The following is a 26,377-nucleotide window of genomic DNA, read 5'->3' as shown; positions in this document are numbered from 1 at the left end:
GGCATTCCATCGATTAACAGAGTAGTCTTCCTTGCAGTGGTATAAATGTCAAATTTTCTGTTGCATTTTCCGAAAGCGTAATCTTATCTAGCGAATCTGAAAAATGTTAAGCCACGAGCATTTCCTCAAAACCGCCGCGGAAGCGAAACTTTTCGTCGTCTCTCAATTTTTGCGAGACTCGGAAGCGGACGTCAGAAGATCGCTCGGAAACTTTCTAACGACCGTGGCCGTTTAATCGACGAAATCCAGGGGAAAGACGCGAGATTACCGATTTCTCGACAGGAAGAAGGAATCGCGTTTACGATGCAACGCACAGCGGTCCACAACTTCGTTTTACCTCGAGAGTTTTTCCCGTTGGTTCGAGAATTTCGTTTCGAATAATCAACTGTACAATGTCGACTACACGAAGTCCACATTCTTTCGTTCTTTATTCCGCTTCGCATCGAACTGTGTGTGCCAATGTTCTTACCAACACTGATTTTTTAGACTGTTATGCTTATATTTTAACTGTTACTGAAATTAACACCGTCGATTTTCCGCTGGGTTTTGCCTCTGTTGGAAAATCATTAAGAAAACCAAAAGCTCTGTAAGATTTACTGTATTCACGTTTACGCAGCACCATATGAAAAAATTTCCTTAAATTTTTCCATTTATTTTCTATTCGGACGGTTTCTAAGCTATATAATAAAATGGATATCGTATACTCCTCTGTTTCTATCGATTCAGAGCTAGCATAATCCCGATTCGGGAGGCACCGTGCGACAGCGCAGGACGAATTTTCCACGAGGAGCCTAGCCTGGTTCTAAGTGGTCGTCGTTTGATGACGGTTATTACCATGATGCGCTGTTTCCTGCGACCGTGAGTATCCTCCACCCACACGTCGGCAAGAAACGCCATCGTGGCGGTACTCGCGATCGCGATCGCACGATTTTCTCGTGTACGTCTGTCTGTTTACGTCCATGTGTATGCACGCAGAGCAGTTGTACACACCAGGAAGCACAAAGACCGCGCACGTAACGACCGATTCGTCGACACGCAGAACAGAACGCACATGGATGTTGACCGAACACGCTCGGCATCTCTCTGTTCTGCCCTCCTCCTCCTCCTCCTCACCCTCCTCCTCCCTCACCACTCCCCGTGAGCCCTCTAGTTCCGTCATTATATAATATACTCGTTTACACAGAACGTTATTGTCGCAAATATGTCATTAACGTCGGAAATCAGCAGCCCGTACCCGAGCGACCGCCCTCGCGTGATGCAGTTTTTCCAGATTTCGCTTTGACGATTCCACACGCGTCTCGATCCTCGCGATCGATCGACAACAGTCGAAATATCAACTTGTTTGCAGAGCAACATTGTTCCGCAATGCGCTCGGTGATTGTTAATGAAGTGGGAGCAACGAGTAGTAAAGTAAATCAGTGTTAATGTTACATACTAATTACGAGAACATATATTTATACGGATTACATAGAATTTTATGTATACAGTGCTCTAATGTAAAATTCAAAAAATTACCTGCCCGTTTACCCCAATTTTTCCAAAAGTATATTTTTCTACACCGAGTACCAGAAGTGTTGGATTTAGTAAATATAAATAAAGAACAAATACACTGCACGAAATTACCATAAAGCCACCTGATTTTTTGGTGAAATCTTATAATTATGTAATAGTAATGAGAAGCTGATGCACGATAGCATTTTAGGATTAATAAAAGAAACCATTTACACGATTACATTCATCGATATAATATTTATTATTAAAAAACGTAAAGTTATATAGTTTAATAAAAAACTATATAACTTTATTAAGTAGATAGCATCAAGATTATCGAAAATTTCTTCTATATTTACGAATTAATACTTCGTATAATTGCCATTTCTTCGAATAACGTCGAAAATTCGATTAGGCTTTGTCGAAATCAAAGTACGAAGAGTTTCTGCTTCGATGGATGTCCACGCTTCGTTCACCGCAATTCATAACTCAGAAAACTCACAGAAATCCATAACTTGTACTATTTACAATTGCCATATACTTTTCTTGCAAGTATTCCCCAAAAATTCTCAACTGGGTTTAAATCTGGCGAACAAGCTGGCCATGTCAAAATCCTCATATTTTTGTTGTCTAACCACTCCTTTGTTTGTCTTGATGCATTAATTGAGGCGGTATCATGCTGAAAAATGAAATTGTCAGTCTCAATTTCTTCTGTAAATGGTATTAAGACCACACAGATGGTCTTAACATTCGAAGAAATGGCAATTATACTAAGTATAAATATGTAAATATAAAAGAAATTTTCGATAACCTTGATGCTATCTACTTAAAAAACGTGTGGCTTTATGGAAATTTCGCAGTACGTTTTTTGTTAAACTATATCACTTTACGTTTTTCTGTAAATAAATAATATATCTATGAATGTAATCATGTAAATGATTTCTTTTATGAATCCTAAAATTCTATCGTGCATCAGCTTCTCATTACTATGACATAATTATAAGATTTCACCAAAAAATCAGCTGGCTTTATGGTAATTTCGGGCAGTGTAGAAGTCAGCACAGAAGCCAAAGTTTTCGCTTTCGGTAAGCACGTGCGGTAGCGAGAGTCGCCTCGGGTTTCAAGAGTACAAGTATGCAATCGGAAGCATGGCAATTTATAATGAATGTATAGGAAGAAAATTGTTCGAAATAATAATGGTTAAATATGAGTTTTGCCCGAAAGTGGCATTTACTGGACGCATTGTGAGCCGCGGCGCGGCGTGGACGAGGATTCACCGGCCAGTTGGCTTCGCTCGCCGGAAGTCGCCGATACGTTTCTGCTAAACGAATCCCTGTCCGAGGGAACGAACGCGCCCCGGGAACCATGAACACTCCGCACTTCCTTTCCGCCCGCAAATTGTACAGATTTCATTGTGCTCCTTCCTTCTCTTAACGCACGGAACTTTTTCCAACTGGTTCGGCTTCCTTCTGTTCGATAAACTCTGCCTCGGAGCTTCGACATTTCTGCTTGATCGCAACACTGGGACTTTATCAATTTCTTTTTGTTTTAAATCAATCACGTACAATGTAACAGTGTAACAGACTTTATTACAGACTTCAGCGATGACTACGGATCTTTATGCAAAATAAAAACTGTCTACCTGCATTGCAATATAGAAATTGATTTTCTTTCACAGTATGTTTATTCGATCGAAAATAATGTAAAAAAATATCTAAATTCTTCTGATCTGTTGGCTACTTTAAATTAGAACTACTCATTTTTGTTATGTACCAATAAAATCGATACGCTTTTATAAATCATCGTTTACTTTCTAGAATTAGAAGACAGCAATGAAAAATATCAAAAAGTACGCGTCAATTATGCATCCTCCGCACAACCAGCATAACTGGTCCCCGAAGTACTGACAAAATCGATACACTTTTATAAATCATCGTTTACATTCTAGAATTAGAAGACAGCAATGAAAGATATCAAAAAGCCCGCATTAATTATGCATCCTCCGCACAAGCAGCATAACTGGTCCCCGAAGTACTGATACAATCGATACACTTTTATAAATCATCGTTTACATTCTAGAATTAGAAGACAGCAATGAAAAATATCAAAAAGTCCGTGTCAATTATGCATCCTCCGCACAAGCAGCACAACTGGTCCCCGAAGTACTGATACAATCGATACACTTTTATAAATCATCGTTTACTTTCTAAGATTAGAAGACAGCAATGAAAAATATCAAAAAGTACGCGTCAATTATGCATCCTCCACACAAGCATAATAACTGGCCCTCGAAGGGTTGAAAAGCGTCGCGATTAATTGACGATCGACCCAGTGGAGATCGAAGGGATTCTCATCCGTGGATCGTCGATTCCACGGAAGCTCTGCGATCGATGTAGACGCGTCAGCAATTAGCCGGTTCGAGTGGTGTTCGTTCTCGGGCAGAACGAGGCCGGACAATGAATTAGACACGGCCTCGTGATCCGGTAAAATCAGGCCCGAGGCCACATTATAATAATGCGAGATCTGTCGATCGGCGGGGTTAGAACGCGACAGAGTATCGAGGCGGACACTCGACACAGCTGTCCGGTTAGGAGAGACGCGTACTGGCGCGGCGCGTCCATTGTACCAAGCCTAACCAACCGTAAACGCCGAAAATCTAATTGACGAAATTCAATTTCGCGCCGACAATGCCAACGGCCGCCGTGGATTATCGTGTCTCCGGGACTGCCGCGGCAGTTTTCGTGTATTACATCGGAATCGGGTCCAGCCGATCCCACTGACGACGATTCGACACGCGGCGAGGATTCGCCAGGTCGTTCGAATCGCGTTAATGGCGGCCCTGCTTCCGGAGGCCACACGTGCCGACAACGTGTTAAGCCGATCAGCACACCCCGAGACCTTTGAAACTCACGGATTAAATGCTTCACGCCGCTATCTCGCCCTGTACGCGGCCGCGTTTTCGACGATTTTCGCTCGACAACTGCCGATGCGTTTCAGTAGACTCAGTCCTCCTGCTGTCGGACCGTCCACGCTTTTCCGAAGACAGCAAATGCCGACATTTCTTTACGAATCTTTAGCCAACATATTCGTGACTCTTTTCTGTTCAAAATGACCCAACAAAAACATCCTGTAAACTGGAGCCAAGTTCCTATGGCCGTAAAAAGTTATGAGATCAAACAAAATACGGCCAAGTTCATTAGCTTAGAAATACCTCTTGCAGTACTGAAGAAAGCGTTTATAAAAATTAGTTTAAAAGAACGGTATTTAATTTTTAAAGAGTTACATGGAGGGCTAAATTATTCAAACTTGGCCACTACCTAACATCTTTTATGGTTTAAAAAGTAACGGCCAAGCTTGAATAATTTAGCCCTCCATGTAAATCTTCAAAAATTAAATAGCGTTCTTTTAAACTAATTTTTACAAACGCTTTTTTCAGTATTGCAAGAGGTATTTCCAAGCTAACGAACTTGGCTGTATTTTGTTTGATCTCACAATTTTTTACGGCCATAGGACCTTGGCTCCTGTTTACAGGATGTTTTTGTTGGGATTTCATCAATTTTTTTAAATTTCTAATCTGCAAGACAAAATACAAATTCAATGTATCGTTTGCCCCTGCCGCTATAGACAATGCTCGGTGCAGTTTCTTTTGTTTACGTTAGAGCGATTGTTTTTTTCACCAGTATTTGTTGTTACTTATGTATGTTATGCTGCTATGTTCTATCCTACGTACCTATTTCGTAATGTTTTTTTTTCAATACAACCCCTTTAAGGTGTAAAATTTCAAACGTTGAGAATTATTCCTTTGAGTGTTTGTTATGGCGGACCTATGTACCAAATTTCAAGCTTGTAGGTCAATGGGAAGTACCCAAAAGGTATTGATGATCTGTCAGTCAGTCAGTCAGTCAGTCAGTCAGTCAGTCAGTGACAAATTTAGCGATTTTTGAGGTTCTATATCTTGGAACCTACTAATATTGGAAGATTAATGTTTTATCAACATTGAGACATGATAGCATTTAACAAGTGTACGAAATTACATCTCTCCATCTGCCTCCAGTGCCGAGTTATAACCCTCTAAAAAACGGCTAAGTTTTTTTCGTGTAAAAGGAGCTAGTACGAGAACTTGACTGGTGCACTACCGTGCACCTAGATACCAAACACGATACCATTCGGATCGCATTTACGCGTTCAATCCACAATGTAGTGGAGCCTCTGCTTTCCGAACTAATCACTGTACACGATATAAGCGACATCTCGGTCCCGGAATGATTCAAACGACTCAGCATGCGAACGACAGTAGGAACAAGAATAAAATCGCTTGCTAAGGGTTGGAGAACCCTCAAGGATCGTGTAACAGAAAATGTCGAAAGTTTCTCAAGTGACCGTGTTAAAACACCAGACCGATTGGAATGCCACGAAGAGCTTCGCTCGAGCAGGTTGCACGATTTGAATATTCCAGTCGGGCTAATTCCCGACCGACAAAAGATGTTATTCCCAAGCTCCTCTGTTCACCCCCAGGGGGAGAAGCGAAGTTTCCGGCCGCGACGGGCGTCTTGGTTAATCACTACAATTGATATTCCGCTGATATCACCGCACCGAGTAACGGAGTAACGCGGTAACGAAGTAACCCGATTAAAGGGAGCCTCTTATTGGCCCGCGCTCGCTCGTTCTCTTCAATCGAGTTACATGATTACCCGAGGAGGACGAAGCGCGACGGGATAGAGGGGTTTTGGCTCCTTCGGTGACGCGAACGTCACAGAAACTGGCGAAAACAGCTCTTACGATTGCTACCCGATCGATTTCTCCCAATTACGAACGCGCGCTACGAACAATCTCACTCGTCGAGACTCGCTTTTCCAGCCGGCATCGGCAGGTTCTCCTGGAATTCTTTTTCTACCACTTACGCTGGAAGCTGTTTCTTCGATTGCAACTTGTAACTGGTAGTCCTATCTATCATCGGATCGAGTTTCATGATGATACACCTCGTGGTTCGTGTACAGTAACTATTTGTTGACTTTGTGTGCTGAAATGGTTGAGATTTTTGTCGATGATACATGCCGAGCCTATTTTCTGGGCGAACTCGTGGTACTTCGCGAAGTTGCGTTTTGTTAAAAAAAAATCAAATGCGAAACGAAATCAGACTCTTAACGCAACATATAAATTTCAGTTTGTTCTTCTGTCCTCAGTATTCGTTACTCATGGATAGACAGCAGATCTTTATGCAAAATAAATATGTTTTGCATTGATTGTGGGAAGCAGGAATAACATAAAAATTGATTTAATCCCTTAACGACTTTGTTACATTAAAAGCAATATCACAACATTTCCCAATTTTTTAAATCTTTTTTAAAAAAGATTAAAGCATAAAGATCCGCTGTCTACTCATGGAACTTTCAAGAGTTTCATTTTCTTCATTTAATTGTATTCTCGTCGCTTGACCGCACTCGTTCCTGCTATGAATATTTTTTTCGCTGTTTCAACGACCAAAGGTTCGATTGTTGAACAGAATGATCGTCGCCAGGCGATTTTAAACAATACACAGCCTTCTCTCCATCGACGTGACAAAATTTTCATGCGAGGATCCTCCGCGGTGGCCGATAAATCCTGCTAATCTCGTCGTCCGGATTCTGAAAGGGAAAACCGCCCCGGTGGCCCGAGCGTATCGTGTTTTCGAATTTCCATCAAAATGGTGGAATCACCTTCTCCCCACTCCCCGATGAAAGGGCCGTGAATCGGCGTATTAGGCCGGCTGAATTATCGGAGAATCAAAATAATTCGATAGATGGGGTGCGCGCGTTACAAGAGGGGTGAGCATTTCAGCGCGCTGGGGTGCCAAAACATCCGCCGTTTCGAGGGGAAATATTGTCGGCCCGCTCATCTCTCTCCCTGCGTCTCTTATGAAAACTATATTCGGTATTAACAACGAATTAACGCCGTTATGAAAGAGGACGACTCTGTCGTTTGAAATAAAAGATTACATCGCCAGGCTCCGATTACGTTTACAGGAGAGAAACCACCCCGGAGAGATGGCAGTCAATAGTTCTGCGATCGAGTGTGGTCGTATTTATTCATTTGAGCTAATTTTTTGGGCGTGGAACTGCCTATTTGATTGTCTCGCCTTGCTTCGGGGCAGATTGATGCCGTGGCTTGGAAAATGCGGTCCGGACAGCTGCCAGAACAATCGAATCGGCCCTACAAATGATTAGGACGAGATGATCATTCGCGTATAATAGTTCTGTTATTACAATTCCAGAACGTTCGAATTTTTCCACAACGATTGGGTAGAGTTAAAACAATTTATTCAGTCGCCAGACTGCGGATATTTTTATGTACATATTTCTATGCTATTTCTGTCCTAAATATATAAAATCCGCAGTCTACTAATCGCCATCTTCGTTTATCAAGATCGTCGAAGATCTTCTTTTAAAAAAGAATCCCAGGAGAACCGATTGGATCACGTTGGTTCATAATCAAAATTGCCATTGCTGTTGGTTTATTTTTCACACCAACCATCCCTGGGGAGCATAGTTTTCAATCCTACTGGAAAAGTGACCCAAGTCTGTAACAAATAACGTCTAAGTAACGCTGTGGTGAATTTCATGGACGTTTCCAAGGAGATTGACGGTGCATCGCGTTGTCATGCGGCCATCTTAATAAACGCGACGACAGAGAGCAGCCGGCTGAAAACGAGGCGTATTTAAAATGCAGAAAGGCAAACGGTGGCGTGTCAAGAGCCGTCAGGTGGCCGGTCGAGAGCGCACAATGGCTCAATTCGGGGCGAAAATCCGCCGGCTAAATCTCCCATTCAAATGCGATCTCGATCCCCTGCGTCAAATGGGACCTAAGTAGCTACTTAGTTGCACATTTGGCTCGGAACTACCGTCTGCCCCCTCTACAGTCCGATCCTGCGACGCGAAACGAGCCTGAATTCGCGATGCTATCTCCTCGAGATGAGAACGATGCACTACACTTTGATACCTGGCCGCTGAGCGTCACGCTAATCTCCTGCAAATTCGGCCGGCCTTATGGCGGCTATTATGTTACCTATAATATCGCGGTGTCTTTGCTACCGGAGACGCCGACCAAGTTCGCAACTTGCTGCAGTGGAGATCGAGATCATTGATTACAATATTTTCGGATATTATTTCCTACATTGTATTTAAATTACTTACTTAAATTAATCATCTCGATGTACATCTAATAAGAAAATCATGGTAGCTATTAAGCTAATGATGCTTTTAAAAGAATATTAATCAAATCCTATTACCTGAGAATTCTATTACCTTTGTATCAAATATAAAATAATGAACTGTCTATGTACCTCTATGCGTACATTGTATTGGGTTGTAACGTAAGTTCGTAGAGTTTTTTTATTAATACTTTTTATTGAATATTTTGAGTTCACCCATGCTCCAAGTTTTTGAGCAAATCCCATTGTTTGAAGGTTGAAGAGATTGTCATAGCAGTACTGGCCATCTTCTTGGCCAGCTCCCTGCACGTTTGACGGCCGTCCTCCTTCAAAAGTGTCTTAAGACGGTCCTCGTCGCACTTGGGAGGTCGACCGGAGTGTGATGTGTCTTCCAGGCAAAAATTGCCATTTTTGAAATTGGCAAACCATTTCTGTGCCGTAGATTCTCCTATGACGCCCTCTCCATACACGGCGCAGATATTTCTAGCTGCTTTGGTGGCGTTCTGGCCTTGATGAAAAGCGAAAAACAATAGATGTCGAAAATGGTGATTTTTGGCGCCCGAAAATTCCATTTCAGGATATGTTGGAACACTCTTGTAGAGCGGAAAAAGCACTTCAGAATGGTGTACACAATTTTTAAAAAAGTAGGTAAATTGATTCAGAACAAAAGCGAAAATAAAACGTCTACGAACTTATGCAACAACCCCCAATACATAAAGAAATTCTGAACTAGTATAACTTAAATGTTCCGAATGAGAACAATCAAGTCCAAAACAGTGTCCAATTTGTTCATTCGGTACGTTACGAAAAAACAACCATTCAACTTTATATTAATATTTTCTTCATACATATTTTACCGAAGCATGTTTCCCGAAAAATGAAAATTACAGTTCCCACGAGAAGTTCAACGCTTCCATGAAAATGTCTATATTTCCTACAACAAGTGTGCGCATGTAACACAACCAAGAGATCGTGTTCCGCGGCGGTCTGTCAATAACCTTTGCGTTGGTTTTCGCTCAAGCGACGCAGCACCGAAAAGTTTCGCGATGCCCAAGGGAGCCGAGTGAATCGGTTGATTAAATCGGCATCAATTATCCCGAGAAATGTCTATTCCCTGGCATATAATTAGGAGCGATCGGCCCTCGGCATGGCGGCGGGGTCCCTCGGTTAGCCGATACCGCACCAAACAGGATAATTAGTTTTAATTGCCCCCGGCGAAACTTATCCCTTCCCCGTTGACGCATTAAGACCAAAGTTGGACGGGCCACAGGAGGTTTAGGTTTCGCGAAGCGTGAGCAGGTAAGGTATACACGTACTACGTGACACGGTTGGTAAACCCGAAGCTGGCTTTGTTAAGCTCGGATTCTGAGTGCCTTTGATACGTGTACTTGCACGCTAACTAACCAACCTAAGCTATCCGCAACGGGCTCGAGGCTCGCGTACGTACGCGGATCCGAGAGCGTGTGCTGCTATGTCGACGACCAGGGACGTCTCAATGCTGGTTCACTCTCGAAAACCCACAAATATTCGTTCCACTTCACCCTGAGAAACTGAAAACAGTCGGTACCTGACGATCAGCAGCTTCTACGTTCAACATGCTTCTTCTTTTAGTTATTTTAACCCCGTGCCCTACAATATACACGTTAGACTCGTGTTTAAGATTCTGAACAGAATCTAATGAATATGTATGTTATATTAGTTTCCTTTAAACCAAGATTGAATTCTATTTTGGTTTTGTTAATGTATAGTTATTGGAGAAATTGTAGGCGTACAGTAGATATAAATTTTCGTCTTTTCTAGGAGATCACGAAGTACAAAAAACTTCTGATCACTGAAAGTTCCTGGATCAGGAATAGTGAAGCCTTGAATCAGGAATTCTTAAAGTCTTGATTATAAAACATAAAATCTGCGGCCGATCCAGTTCGTTAATACCGTCACGATTACATAGTAGATAAGTAGACAACGGATTTGATGCATTTAGTGAACGAACGACGCCTTCGTTGCAGTAAAGATTACTCTCAAGTATACTATTTCGAAACGTTGAAGGTGAAAGATCCCTTGTGAATCTTCTTGTATATCTAAGTACTGCATTTTTTAGTTTGATATACTGTTAGAATTAGACTCGGGGGCCCGAGGATCCTCCGTCCCTGAATTTCGCCTATGTTAGCTCCGTAACATCGTCTATACGAGTATGACCTACACGTGCACGATACATTTCCAACTGGGAATTGAATTTCCTTGGTAATTTTAATGCCATTGTGGCTGAAGGGACGCAGAGGGAGAGAAGAGACGAGAGAGTGAGACAGAGGGTAACAAACACAGCCACAGAGTGAGCATCCCCTAACCACCTAGTAGACGCAAAATTTAGTTGGAGACGAATGCGATATCCTTGCCGTTCCCGCGTGGTTCTCCGCTCGAAACGGTTCCAGCGAGTGAAACGCGTCCCTTTGTCATCTGGTTACCATGTAGAAATACAATAGTTTCATACTTGTCGATTTCTTTCTCCACGACTTCGATAAACGCGAGAACGTGTGATCACGATTTATACGAAAATGAGAGTTCTTTGAAGGGAATTGCTCTGGATTTTTGATGCGCGAGAATTGAACAAGGGATACGCATCGATGGAGCATTATTTCCGGTACTTTAGCGGAATCCGGAAAGCCGCTGGATACAAAGCCAAACCGCCATAACCACTTAAGGAAGCTGCGAACGATGTTGCTGGAGAATCTGCGCCACGTGCTAAGCGGATTTTCTCGCCACGAAGTGCTTCCCGTTATATCTTTATAAATGGAACCACTCGGTTCTGTATGGAAAACCGACACCCCCGTATCAGTCACGGGATTTACGAAATTATGCTGTTCTATCGTTGGTAGTCGAAATTTACCGAAAATTCGGTTGAATGGTAAGAATTAATGTGTTTCGTAGCTGCTAGACATCCTGAGGGATGTTTGGCGAAGTAATGTTGAAGTGAAATCGAGCCATACAGATGTGGATTATGCGGTTGGCTTCCCTAAAATGAATGTGAAAACTATAATCCTAATAAAATCGATACCGAAATGGTTCTATTATAAAGTGCTTTCTTCCAGCTTTAATTTGAGTTTTCGAACATTCGGAAATTTCCACGAAAATACAATTTAGAATTGCCTTGAAATCACATCTCAAGATTTAATTACGTTCCTCACACTTGCCGACAGGAATTTTTCGGTTTTTCGTCACGATTTCGACCTTTTCTCGAAATCAAAATGGACCTATCGTGAAGTGCGTTTTTCTAGCGTTAATATGAGCCCTAAACAATTAGTGAAGTGACAAAAGAAACAGGAAGGGAGGGTAGTGAAACCTAGGAACACGAAAATGTGCATATCTGAGGAACCAGTACGTCAAAATTAATTTTTTTGGTCTGAGAATGATCTCACTGAATTTATACCACAAATTGCTATAATTATGGCTAATTAGAATTTTTTAAATGAACAGGCACTGGACACACCCGACATCTAGCGGTGAAACCTCGAACCTTGAAATTAGACGAACTGGAACCCCGTCGGTACCAGAGCATTTTCGAGATACATCCCGTCGGTGCCAGAGAGAATATGAGATCGAGAACAATAGAGAAAAATTAATCAAGTGGCAGTTACCACTATATCTGTTGATATTATTCCGACAATTTTTATTTTGCAGAAAGGTACATTTACGGCAAATGGTACCAGCGGGTTTATCTATCGACTGCCGCAGCATAAGCGAGGTACGGCAGTATAGCAGTGGATGATCATCTAATATCCGTACCTCCCTGTACTCACCGATTAGTATCTCGTCGGTGCTGCAGCGCACACTAGACCGCACCGCGACTGCACGCCGACCACCCACTTCCGCTGTTTTAACTTTCGTATATGTACAGCTTGACAAATGTTGCTGTGCGGCTGAATGTCCCCCGCAAGGGGAAATGTTCCCCGCTGCGCAGTGGCAAATAGGCGAACTTCACAACGATACGTCACCTGTCAAACGATTCACGTTGCGACAGTTCAGTTAAAAAGTATAGTGACACAAGTGTATTCACACAAACATATAAACAGTTGTTTTGTATGTTTATTGCTGTAAGAAATAATGGACAGTACGCACTTTTGACGAGGTGTGTACTTTACCGTTCAAATGTTGCATCCTTCTCTCGTCGAGTGCGGTCTTTGTTTTCTTCTGCGCATCCCCCTGAATTTAGTCACCCACACAGCTACATTTGTCAAGCTGTAGTTCATAGTTCTATATTTTACATCACGCATGGGCAAATTTTTGCTCGATTGGAAGCATTTTCAAGGGATACGGCACTACGGAGAAGTGGGGGTATCTCTTGAAAATGACTCCGATCGAGCAAAAATTTGCCCATGCGTGATGTAAAACATAGAAAATATACGAAAGTCAAAAGTCGCGGTGCGGTCTAGTGTGCGCCTACCTTTACACTAGACTAGATGTCTGACGGTGTGCCGAGTCTCTCCGAGCTAGACAACATTCGTGTTATAAATGTTTAGAAAGTAATATACATAAGTTGTGTACATGTACAATATACAAACACTTTATGTATGAATTTACAATAAATAAATAAAGACTATGTATTAAAAAGAATATCTGCGTATTATATTTATTGAACCACCAATTCTTATTGAACGTCCCACTTGTCGTAGAGTTATACTACTGATTTCCGCAAAAATGTACTTTTCATTGAGTTACTGTACTGAATTAGAATTGCAAAAATAGCGAAACTTTGAAAAACAAAAATATTCCAGCGTCTGGCTTGTGGTTGAGTTGTACTACTGAATTTCGTGCCACCTCCTTGGACATCATACACACGCAGCACGCTTCTTTATTACATTGGCGTTATAAATTACCTTCCGTTTGTAACATTATCTTCCAAGTTGAGCGTTTCATCACAGGTGGCGCGACAGTTGGTTTCCGAGAAGATTTCTCTGTTGGTAACTTTTCGCCACAAGTTTGAGCGTTCCGCCGCTAGGAGAATTGGCGCTATTTTTAAATTTTACGCAACAGCTTTGCCGCTTTGGCAAGAATCAGTTTCATGTATTTAATTAATATGAAACAAACTGAAATCGATGTTAAAAATCAGCGATATCTCATTAAATCAATAAAATTCAGTTTCTCTGGGTGGTGTATAAATAACTAAGCCATTTTCGTGGATTTTCAAACTTACATTTATTTAAACAAATCAACATTGACCTCATATTTACGGGTTGTATACTGCATTTTGTAGCACAGGTAAATGCATCACTCTATTACGCAAGATTTATGTGTCCTGCAACGCGTGGCATCGTCCATTTGGGATTTGTTCGACGAAAATCAAATACATCGGGGACGGGGGAGACTGAGTATCGACAGTACTCTAATTGGGACTAGAGAAATTCGACTAGAAAAGAAAAATCGGCGTTTCGTCTTTCTCGCGCGATAATGATTATAATGATAATAAATAGTGATAATAATGATCGTAATAAATAGTATGCAATAGCAATGATCGCGGTAATAATTCTAATAATACTCGCGGTTACAGTATATAGTCCCCTCAATAGTAATAAACAAGACGATAATCATAATAATCATAATAATAATAATTCAATAGCAATAATAAAAAGCATAACATAACAATAATCAGGGACATAAATAACAAATCGATCACATTCGAATACAGTACACACTACGAACCATCGTGAGTTGGTTCACGTCGTCGCTTCGCATCTTAATTCTTCATCTCTCCTCCCTTATCATCATTTTTTTGTTCATTTAATGATTTTATCGTTATATACGTACTGATCACGGTCACTCGATCTCTCGATTATATGATACATGGAATGAGACTGCTATTTATTCAACACGAAGGCTCCTAAAATCATTCTTCTGTACCGCGAAACGAATTTTTTCTCGGGATTAAAGTACTTATTAATTACAATCGTCGGGTGTGTGTGTCTATGTTATGTGTGGCTGCGTGTATGTTTTCTCCGTACGAACGTGTATACAATACATGTATGTATATATGTATAATGTATATATTTATATATTCATGTTCCTCTGTCCACGTTCCATTGTGTTCGTGTACATGATCAGTGTGTGTAACCCGGGTGTTTTTTCATTAATTATATACTTTGGCTTCGTCTGTCCACTGTGTTGACTTTTTTCTCTCGTTTTCTCACACTCTCTCGCATTCATATACATACTCACACCCATCCACACTCACACACACTCTTTCTCTCACTCTCACTCTTCCTTTGTTCGCTCACGGTTTCGTTAAACGCTAATGGCAGCACAGATACAATGTATTTTTTTCATTTTTCATTTTTACAGCGTTTTTCAACGTGCCCGAGTCTGACCCCATAAACAGAAGCAACGTGTTCCCGGCGAATCACTTTTGTCTCCGTCCGAGAGCCGGTCACGTAATCGATGAAACATGTTTGCTATGTATAGTGATTTTTATACAGTGCGCGCGAACGAGGCGCCGGAATCAATGATTACTGTACGCACTACGAAGGAAAGAACCTATATAGTTTACGATCTTTTACGTGTTTAACGTGCTCGTGTACGCTCGAGAAGAAACGAATCGCTACGCGGCGCGCTATTATAGTACATCTCTTTCGCCTTATGAACGTAAACACGGCTTTCGTTCTTCGCTCGAATCAGTCCCGGAAGCGAGCCGATTCTTCTTCGCTGTATTCACTCTGCTCGCTGGCGTTTCACAGATTATTCAACGCGCATACAGAGCGATTCCGCTCGGAACGAGATCAACAAGGTTCCATTCTACCCGGAGCTTTCGGCTGACTCGTTCTGCGGAGAAAAGCACTGCCAGAGACCGATCGATTCACCATCGAGAACAGTCCCCGGCGAATAATAGCCTTTTCAAAGATGCAGAACGGCTTGCAAGAGTGAATAGCAGACCACCGGGACCGGAAACGAGCGCGACGATGCACCGCTTCGATGGAAAACGCGTCCGTTTCTTAACGCGTTGATCGTCGCGTCCGTAACACTTCCTAATCTCATCGAAATCGTTCCCCGTCGATGAATCTGTCGTTGATGAACCGCGGATCTCTCTGCAAAATGAAGGAGCTTAACATTTTTCTCTTCGATCGTTCGAATGAAGCGTGAACAATTGGTATTCAGTAAATTTTGATGAATACTGCACAAGATTCCAAATACTTCAAGCTACGTTGAGAAATGTGAAATTTTGCGGCTCCATTTTCGCCATAAATGCATCGAATCCGTCGATCCAGTAATAAACTATACAATCTCAACGAATGCTGCACAAGATTCCACACACTTGATTCCTCTGTCTTATTTCGGGAAGAATGCAGTTGATCTCGAATGTTCTATTATTCCCAAACAAAATTCTACCGTGCGGATATTTGGAAAATGTATAACAGCATATAAAAACATTAAGTCATTGTAAATAGATTATCCTGTTTGAGCTCTTGCTTGTGCAGCGTCCGATCAAGACCGGGGAGTGCTCGCTGTACTGCAAATGTATCGCGGCGATCGACGCGCCAACGCGTACACGCGTCTGATCTCGAGAAACGTCGATCGATGGAGGATCGCACCGGCGTTCGAACTATAAACAATAAATGCAACAACAGCCTTTGTCTCGGTAAGTATTTCGCGAGCTATATCGCGTGATTAACCCTTTAACGCTAGAATAGAAACGAATTCGATGGAAAGAAGAGAGCTCCTACGTCTAGAACGAATCCATTTGTCTGGATTGCCGGGGAGGAGATTATACATGCATTGCCACGTGTGTTTGTATCTCGTGTGCATGATTACGCAGGTGTGTGTCTCTGTACGTGTATGACTAGAACGAGGGTAGAACAGAGTCGCTGGAAAGAGGAGCCTTCGGGGGGTGGTGGGAGAAGTAAAATCGGTGGCTTTTCGATATACTCGCTCTAGAACGATTTACGCTAGAATTAACCCTAAGTGTCGAACGAAGAAGAATGTTGCGCGCGTTCATCTCCGTTCATCTTTCTCGAGATCAAACGCAAGCCGCCCCGCCGCAGCTCGAAAGAAAGTCACGGGCATCCCGACGATAGAAATCGCCAACTAATCGAATATATTTATATCTCGTTCGGAAATTGCAACTAATGGAGCAACTAATTCCAGCAGGCTGCCGCCCCTCCTCCCCCCATCCTAACGATGCTTACAAATACCTAAGCGAGAATGTCGCGTATCCTATGCAACGATGAAATCAGGCGCGCTCGGTAAATTCTTTTTAGATTTCGCAATCTCTTCTTCTTCACGTTTCTGTTTGTCGCTTTCTCGGTCAGTTTAGTTCTCGTCCGAACACTCACGCACTTCATAGAAAATATTCGCAAGCACGAGGTCGCGCGGAACACGCCGAGGAAACGTAAAAGAAGCTCTCTCTCTCTTTCTTCAGCTCGTTTTCAACTTGTACCTTCATTCTTCGGTTTTCTCTCTTGAACCCGCGATTCTTGCACAAGCTCGTCGTCGACGTTTCACCACGTTTCGTTCTCGATTCGCTACCACTAACCATTTGCACTCATTCTTTCTCTCACTCTCTGGCACGCTTTCCCGTTCTCGCGGTTCCTTTCTCGCTCTCTCACTCTTTCACGTTTCTTCATCTTTAGAAAATAATTTCTATCTCTGTGAGTTCTCTTTCTCTCCGTCACTCCCCCCCTTTCTTTTTGTAATTTTTCCCCTTTGTTAACGAATCAAATCCGGGAGACGAAGCGCTCTCGTCTGGCCCCGGAAGTCCTGCGGCTCAACATGGCGGAACTTCCGGTTCTGTAGCCAGCTTGAAACGGTCACCAAGTGGTTAGAACTGTTACAGGAAGGTTCTAAAGGAGCTTTTATCTTGCGTAATTGGTACAAGAAATTAGACATTTCGCAATTGTTATCTGTTCCGGTTAAGAAAGCAATACTTGCTCGGTCATGGTCATTTTGTTGGTCCTAGGTTTGTTTTCTGTACGAACACTGAATGTACTGAGCATTAAAAGTGTGTTACCTTTTATGAAAATGAGAATCGAGTATTAAAACGTGTGCTTCAATAATGAAACCTGTACAATCATTTCCGACAGATCATTTCTTAAATGAACTGCAATATTGTGTTAAATAAAAATTGCAGACAAGATATCCAGACTGCTATTCAGTAACACAGTGAACAATTATATTATAAATCCTAAGAAGTGATACTCGATGTAACACACATTTATATTTCATTTTTTAAATGAACTGCAATATTAAATCGAATAAAAATTGTAGACAAGATATCGAGACTGCTATTCATTAACAGTGAAGAATCTACAGCCATATTTCATTGAACACTTCGTTAAAAATCGCGTAGAGTCGATTCGCTAATAATCAAAAGTAATCATTCATCCGCATCATGGAGAATATCACCGACTGCAAGTAAGAGGAAGAATCGACGAAACCTTTGTTAAAATTCACATTTTATTTAGCCCCTTGTTGCACTGTGATAAATTCATAAAGTTCACAATCTAGTGATACCAATTGCACAAGAATTAACAGAAGGATCACTTTTAGTAACCAGCACAGTACCAGAACAGAAAACAGTTGAAAATATCAGTTCTTCTTAACAGTGAATCGTAAAGCTCCCTCGCAACCATTTCGACTATCGCAATCGACATTATAACAGTTCCCAAGCCCCGCTAGTGGTCCGCGCGCGTTCGTCGCAGGATTTTCTCGCGTTTCTCATAATCGTTACGATCTCGTTTCGAATAACCGCGACGTCGGATCGTCTTCTCGTTGAGTAGAATGCGAGGGGTCGATTACATCGGCGCGGACGTCGAGAACCCGCGAAGACAAGCGAGCTGTTTCAAGAGAACCAGGAAGAGATCTCCGAAGTTTCGTCTTGGCTTCAGCGAAGATCATGTTCCCTGTTTCTCAACGAACAAGAATCACGGAGGTCGACGTCCGCCTCGCAACTTCCGGTCACACCCTACCGTACCGTTTCTTATTAAAAATATGTACAAAATCTGCGGCGACGATGCTCGAACGTGTCTTGTTCGCGAACGATTTCCACTTCCGCCTCGCACCTAAATTTTACTTTCCCGTTCCTCGCCGAAGCGACGCGCGTGTGGTTTCCTGGGCCAGAAAGATCGATTTGTATTTGTATGTGTGAAGTGTGCTCTCGTGTGTATGCTGTTCGCGTGTGGGAAGAATTGCGGGTGTTAAACAATCGAGATGGAGGATGCGGTTTCGACCGTGGCTTCCTCTCCGCGAGGAGAAGCGGAAGTAACGGGAGTAATATCAAAAATCTAGAAACGATCGACTGTGTTCCTCCGAAATTTGAGAAGCTGGTGATCGAGACGAGGGACTTTCATATTCTTGAAGATCGTCCAACAGAGAATCACAACCGGTTCCCAGCTGCTCAGACCACGGAAGCACGTATGTATGCTCATGTGTGTATGTAGATTATGTACGCGTTAGTATACAGTACTCGAAAATCCGACGAACAGTACAAAATCGTCGTAAACGCTTGGAAACTTATCGGAGCTGTAGCGAGCGGGCCGGAAAACTGAAACTAGACACAGACAGACAGACAGAGACAGTCAATTGAAAAGTCGCTACTGAAAAATTGCCCACGAGTCGGCAAGCGAGCACTCTCTCTCTCTCTCTCTCTCTCTCACTCTCGTTCTCTCTCTCATGTAACGATTCACCTGGATACTCGCGTAACCTGTCGCTTAAACCTTAGTACCCCATTCTTAACTGGCTATTCGATCAGCTATAATGTAATATCCCTAATTAATATTGCACGCGCCGGCACACGAGGCCCGCTAGTCATCGCTGCTTCCCTTAAAAAGCAGCGCTATAGCGGCCCTCCTTTCGATCACGAATCAACTTAATTTATGCGTATGCATGGGACCCGCGGGACCGATCCTCATACCCAAGCCTAATCGATACCCAGGATCAATGTATAGTGATGTCGGAAGTCTCGAACCTTTGTGAGTGTGCCTTGGTATCAGGACTGTCATGCTTTCTCTTCCTGTGGGCGTTGATCATTTTTGATACCCACAGTATTCACTAACGTTTCGAAGCTCTTCTTCCATTTTACCACTACGGTCTTCTCTTTCGAAAGAAGATGTCGGGTCTCGATCCTATATTTTTGTAATTTCACGTTTAACAAGTGTCTGCACGCTTCGTTCTCTCTCCGTCTGTGGAAATCATTTTCAATGCCCACAGTGTTCGCTGTCGTTTCAAAACTCGAGTCTCTTCTAGCTCTTTTTCCGCTTCAGCACTACGGTCTGCTTTTTCTAAAACTGTCGGAATTTGCGGTCCTGTGTGAGTATGCTTCGAGTGGACCTACTATCGGCACATATGTGATTTTCCTCTTTCTTCCTCTACTTCCTTCCTGTCTTCCCGAAACTCGAGTTCCTTTTGCCCTCCCTCGGTGCACAGTTCAGCACTAGTCTTGTTGCTTCAGTGGCAACACAGGAATGAAGTGGTAGGTGTCTTCCTCCGGGAAAACAGACCGAGTTCTGGTACGCGTTTGCAACTAGTGTTTGTAACATAACCAACGCCTTCTTTCGAAAGAAACGGGCCTGTTGGTACTTTCGGATAATCACCTGGGTATTGAATTGCTTGATCGGACCACTGTCCGTTGTATCTCGTGGATCGTCCCCGTGGTAGAGTCCCGACGAAACAGAAAGGAATCGTAGCGAAGGTGTCCACCTCTCACCGAACGAACTTTGGTTTTCTACCAGTCCTTGGACCGCGGGACGTCGATCATCATCCATTTAGCGAATTTGTTTCACGCCGTTCCTTTCTCTTCCTTTCCATGTCGTTGTCTAAACAACGACCGGGCGATCGCTGCCCGATCTGCGGCTCTTCGTTCTGTTTCCACTCCGGTGAAGAGCGCAGATCGCGCAGCTGCTCCTCAGCTAGCTCCGCACGCACACGGTGTTCTTATATCAGCTACGCTTAACAACTAAGCTCGTAATTATTATCGTTAAGTCGGTGTACCTTTAAGTCGAGTATTACATGTTCTGTACGTAATCGGCAATCGCGATCGATTGAAACGGCGCCACGAGAACTCTCCGTCAGTTGCTCGTCGACGAAACGACGAGCTGTACTAATCGGTGCTCGGTAGTGTCGCCGAAGGAAGTTCACTGCCGAACGATAAGTAGTTCGCTCGAACCCGAATGTTCAGAGTAGATCCTTGACCCTGCCATAACTCCCTCGTTCCTCCCAGCCGCTTCGAGATCCTCGATGGATCCTGCTCACTCAGATTCCATCCGTTTGTCCATCAGTCGGTCTTCTTGGTCTCCCGTGTCTCACCTCGGTTCGCTCTCCCTTGGATCTACGCAGGTGGCAGTTGGTGTGGTGGTGATGTGCCCTCCCGCTCTCTCTCTCTCTATCTCTCGTTCCTCGCTTCGCGCACGCGTGTGTATTGTGTGCAATTTAGACAAAGCGATACAGACGCAAAAATATACATTGTAACGGTTCTCGCGATCGCCCGGCCGCGGAACGCGTTTGTTCGTGCTGGTTGTTGTTCGCGCGTCGACGTCGGTTCCTAAAATCTCGGAAAACACGGTACAAAATCATCTAAGCGAGCTAACTACGCCCCCTCCTTTCCCCCGCCCCCTCCTTCCCCGCTCGTCACGACGCGACGCGCCGGTAGGTGGGGAAACGAATTGTACAAAATAACTTCCGTCGCTCTTTCCTTCTCTCTCCCCCTCTCTCCCTCTCTCTTTCTCTCTCGATTATCGAGTACCGTCAATGTTTCAGCCCCCAAGAAAACGATCTTTAAACCGTCGTCACGTACTCCCTCAGTTCGGTGGCCTGGCGAGCCAGACCTTTTTCTTTGGCGTACCACGGGTCATCGTATCGGGGAGCCTCCTCGCTTCTGGCCCTGAAGGGTCCGCGAGGACGCTCCCGTGCCCTTTGGGGCACCTCCTCGCTCAGCGACCTCTTGCCCATGCCGCTCGCGACCGGCACCTCGAGCAACGCCTTCGATCTAGTCAGCTGCGGCCTCTGCCTCTTCTGATCCTCGGTGGCTGCCCGGATGATCACCGTTGGCGGCTCCCGACGATCTCTGGTCTCCTCGACGGCGATCGAAGGCGGCGGTAGCTGCGGCGGATGATGACTGCTCTCCGACCGGGCCCTGAACGGCTTCTTCTTCGACAGTCCGCGGATCTTCGACAAGCTCTTCCTCTGCTGCTGCGGAGGCTGCGGCTGTAATTGCGGCGAGTACTGCTGTTGGGACCGCTGCCTCTTCACCGGTGAAGCTGGAACTAGAGGCGACCAAATGGGTGTGGACAGTTCGACCGGAGACTGTACCCGAGGCGGTGTTCTTTCCGGCGACTCATCCTTCCACCCACCTTGATAAATTGGGAACGCGGACACCTGGTTCAGGATACGCCAGCGGAAATCTTCGTCATCGCTCCGGCAGGGCGTCGCCTCCGGCGGCGGATGGTGCGTCGGCGTCACGTTGTGGAACGGCGACCAGGACTTGCTCTCCTCCGGCTCCTGCACCGCGAAGCTACCCCCTCCTGCTCCTTCGTCCTCCGCCGGCGGCGGTGAACCGTCGTACGGGGTCCATTTGATCTCGCTGATGTGCTTCGTCGGTTCCCGCTTCTTCACGCCGATTGTCGGCAACGGAGAGTCGTTCTCGTACGGCGCCCACTTCGCGCTGGTGATCATCACCTCCGGGGAGATCAGCCGACGAACGATTCTGTTCTCTAGCTTGTTGATCTGCCGCGGGTCCGGCTCCGGAGACATGCTCCTGCGGATGCTGTACTTCGGCCGCTCCTTCAGGCTCTTGGACTTGAAGCCCTCGGTGGACTCCTGGCTCCTCCAACGTGGCTTCTTCTCCTCCACCGGCAGCGAAAAGTGCGGCTTCAACGCCCATCTTGGCCGAGCTTTTTTCCCTTCCTCCGGACTCGCTACCTTCTCCTTCGCGCCCCATTTTCTCGATGACTGACTGTCCACTCTCGCCTGCGATCGCTCCAGCTTCGGTCGGTCTCTGCGCGCTGGTCTGGGGTCCTCGCTGGCGTGCTTTTTCAGCTCCGGTCTCTCTGGAATGGGCGCAGCGGCTGCAGCTGGCTCCTCGGGTCGTTCGACGTTCAGCGACGTGGAGTAGTAGAGTTTCTTTCTCTCCGGCTCCAGAAGCATCGCTGGAGGAGGAGGAAGAGGAAGAGACTTTTCTGGCTCCTTCGGCACCTTCGGCTCCCTTGGCTCCATTAGCTCCCTCAGCTCCCTCAGCTCCCTCAGCTCCCGCTCCCTTGGCTCTCTCAGCTCCCGCTCCCTTGGCTCTCTCAGCTCCCGCTCCCTTGGCTCCCGCTCCCGTGGCTCCCTCAGCTCCCGCTCCCTTGGCTCTCTCAGCTCCCGCTCTCGTGACTCCCTCAGCTCCCGCTCCCTTGGCTCTCTTGGCTCTATCACAGGCGGTGGCGGAGGCGGAGTCAAAGCCGGCGCTGGGGTTGGTGACGGTGTTCTGGTTGGTACTAGCGCAGGAGCTGGCGGCGATGGAGACAGGGTCTTCGATTTTGGACAGGTGCAGCGGGGCTTCGGGTTCGGAAGCACCTCTGGCACCTGCAGGAACCTCGCCTCCCTAGCCATACGGGTGTCGTCGCTGCTGTGTTTTCGCAGGTCGTGCATCGGCGGCTGCAGATAGTCGACCTTCACCGACCACTTGTCCGTCTCCGCGCTGTGATGTTTCCGTAGATCGCCCCGCTGGATGTCGTGCGGCTTCTTCTCCTCGGGCGTGAGGCTGTGATAGCTGCATTTCGTTTTCTTGGCCAGGTCGAGGTCGGTGTGCGACGTGTGCAACTCCCAGCGGAATTCGGTGTCCTCCGTGGTACTCTTCTTCAGGTCCCAGATCTCGTCGTCCGGCGACAGAAAACTGCTGTCCACCCATCTGGAGTCGGTGCTCCGGTACTTTCTTAGATCGCCGCGTTCCCTTTCAGCTGGCCGAGGCGCCGCGGCGACGTCGCAGCTGCATGTCCTCTGGGTCGGCGTCCTCTGCAACTCGAGCGGCGCCGGCTCGATCGCGTCCAGATCCTCGATCGTATACGAGATCTCTATGCGACGCTTATTCCCGCAGGACGGACACCGTCCGACCGGTTCTCCTTCGTCCCGGCTCGATCGGTGATGATGGTGATGGTGATGGTGGTGATGATGTTGTTGCGGCTGGGGTGGCGGCGGCTGCGGCTGAGACGGCTGTCGGTGCAACGTCGAGGTCGAGGTCGATGCGGTGGGGTCAAGCTGCGAGGGCAGATCCTCCTCGTCGTGACGGCCGTCGTCAGAGTGTCGTGACGTCGCAGCCGTGCCTGACGATGCGCACCAGCAGGTGTGTGTAGCTCCGTCAAGCCGCCTTGGTGGGTACCGCGACTCCGGAGACGACGAGGCTCCGCTCGAGGCCGCTGCCAGGCAGACTACTTCGGCTCCCGGTGCCACAGGCCTAGACACACAAAAGCGTTTCATTCATTTGGCACACTCGAGACGATCATTGTCAGAATTAATCAACAAGTAATGTAAAGAATAGCAGTGTGAACGGGGCACAGACAAGCAAAAGCGTTAGGGGTGGCGGTACCTTCAGCTCGGTGAAGATTTCGGTGAAGAATCCAGGCTCGCTGTTGATCCGCAGCATCTCGGCGCTCAGTCGGTTTACGATCAGCAAGCACCTGTCCCAGAACTTGTCTTTGCTGTCCTCGACGAGGAACGGCTTCAACGGGTAGCTAATCTCGTTGCCCATGTAGCTGTAGCTCAGGTACAGGCATGTCAACACGGTCGCCTGAAGCTCTCTTTCGGAAGCCTCGTCACCGTCGACCAACTCCCTCACCAGCATATAGACGAACACAACGTTGGCAGGATTCATGAACGCGACGTCCTGTGAACAGGTTCGTACACCGTTAGAATACAATCAGAGTACTGTCGAATATTATTCAGTGTCATTCGGTCATATTTTTTGTCTACTTTCTCTGTTTTAATCCTTACACTCAAAGATCAAAATGAAAGTCTGTGGATTCACTCACAACACACTGCAGGTTCTACAGTCCTCGACAGAATGATAAGACACTCAGCATATTTTTAAATGTCTTGTATTTAAAGGTGGAACGTGTACACTCCGTTATATCCTGAATACTGCATACTATCTCCAAAGTAAACACGCAAAATCTTACGATTGTATCGCATACCATAGCAAATTCGAGAAAGATATGTGAACACGGACTGACATTGCTTCGACAAAAGTATAAGGGTGGATTTATAGTGGAGCAGCGAGGTGAGCTGTGCGGTGAAAAAAAAAGAAAAACAAACAAAATACATATCTATTTTTTCATTAGCATGTGTCGAAATGTTGTCACGAATGTTGGTCTCCTTTCACCGCGCCGCTATCATCGATGCTCGCAGCTCCACTATAAATCCACCCTTAGACTTAGGCTTATTTTCCAATTATGTGACTTCTACCGTTAAGTGTTCTACTGCGAACGTATTCAGACGGTGAATCTTGTGATTTTCTGACAGTATAAGTACATTTATTACAACGAAAAATAAATAGTGGGCCGAGGAAAGCAGTTAGATGAAAGTGAGGTCGATCGAATCGTTCTGTTACGCTCGGAAAAGTGCAATATTAATAAAATTGCGAAATTATTAAACAGAAGTAGGTGCGCGATATAAAATGTGTTAAAAAATCCAAGTGCTTATGGAGAAACGAAAGGAAGTCGAAGACCCAGCGTTACTTCCGGACGTGATAAACGTGCAATTTTGCGTGTTGCGTAGAATTTTAAGGATACAAGACAAATAGTCGAAGAAGCAGATGTGAAAACAAATTTAAGAAATGTACATCGCATTTTACAAGGAAGCAAACACGTTAAACAGAAGAAATTAAAACAACGGCCACCCTTAATGGAGAAACACAAAGCAGCACGACTAAAGTTCGCTTGTGAACAAGTCCACTGGATGAAAAATTGGAAAAAAGTCATTTGTAGTGTCCAGACAAAGTTCAATCTAGATGGCCCTGACGGCTGGGCCTACTACTTTCATGATTGCAGAAAGGAAGAACTCCATTTATGTTGCTGTCAAATGGGTGGTGGCAGTGTTATGACATGGGCCGCTATTGGTTACTATGGAAGAACAGAAATAAACTTTTTATCAGGTCGGATGAATACTAATAAATATATTGAACTAATAGCAGATCATTTAAACAAGCCTGCAGCTCGTATCACGCGCTGTGACTAGATTTTTCAACAGGATAATGCAGCAATCCATACTGCAAAATCTGTGAAACAATTCTTTTCTTCAAAAAATATTAACATTTTGGAATGGCCTGCTCGTTCTCCCGATTTAAATATTATAGAAAATGTGTGGGGAGACTTGTCAAGACGATTCTACGCGAATGGGAGACAATATAATAACGTAAATGAACTAAAAGAAAGTATAAATCACAATTGGACACATTTAGAACAAAAACGAATCAAAAGGTTATATAAAACTATCCGAAAGTGATTACGAGACGTAATTCAATTCAAAGGAGGTATCACAAAGTATTAATTTTGTATTTTTATTTGCTTAATGAAACATTTGTCTGTTAGTGTCTCCTACTTTCGTCGAATTAATGTCAGATCGTGTTTACATATCTTTCTCTAATTTTGCTATGGTACGCGATACAATCCTAAGATTTTACATGTTTACTTTGGAAATAGTATGTAATGTACAAGATACAACGGAGTGTACATTTTCTACCTTTAAATATAAGAA

The 26,377-nt window shown here is 44.7% G+C and overlaps 1 protein-coding gene across 1 annotated transcript; it reads right to left on the bottom strand.

The window, feature by feature from the left end:
• Positions 1-13,842: 13,842 nt before the first annotated feature.
• Positions 13,843-24,819, bottom strand: Cdk5alpha (Cdk5 activator-like protein). Its single transcript, XM_076428722.1, has 4 exons — positions 24,802-24,819; positions 24,190-24,509; positions 22,003-24,080; positions 13,843-21,915 (listed from the first exon to the last, which is right to left on the bottom strand). The coding sequence occupies exons 1-4, from the start codon at positions 24,817-24,819 to the stop codon at positions 21,428-21,430; spliced, it is 2,904 nt and encodes a 967-aa protein (XP_076284837.1). The 3' UTR covers positions 13,843-21,427.
• Between the last annotated feature and the right edge of the window lie 1,558 nt (positions 24,820-26,377).

This window comes from Lasioglossum baleicum, chromosome 1 (genome assembly GCF_051020765.1).
Source record: "Lasioglossum baleicum chromosome 1, iyLasBale1, whole genome shotgun sequence".
Lineage (NCBI taxonomy): Eukaryota > Metazoa > Arthropoda > Insecta > Hymenoptera > Halictidae > Lasioglossum > Lasioglossum baleicum.
Note: the sequence above shows the minus strand (reverse complement) of the source record. Positions and strands in the feature narration are given on the sequence as shown.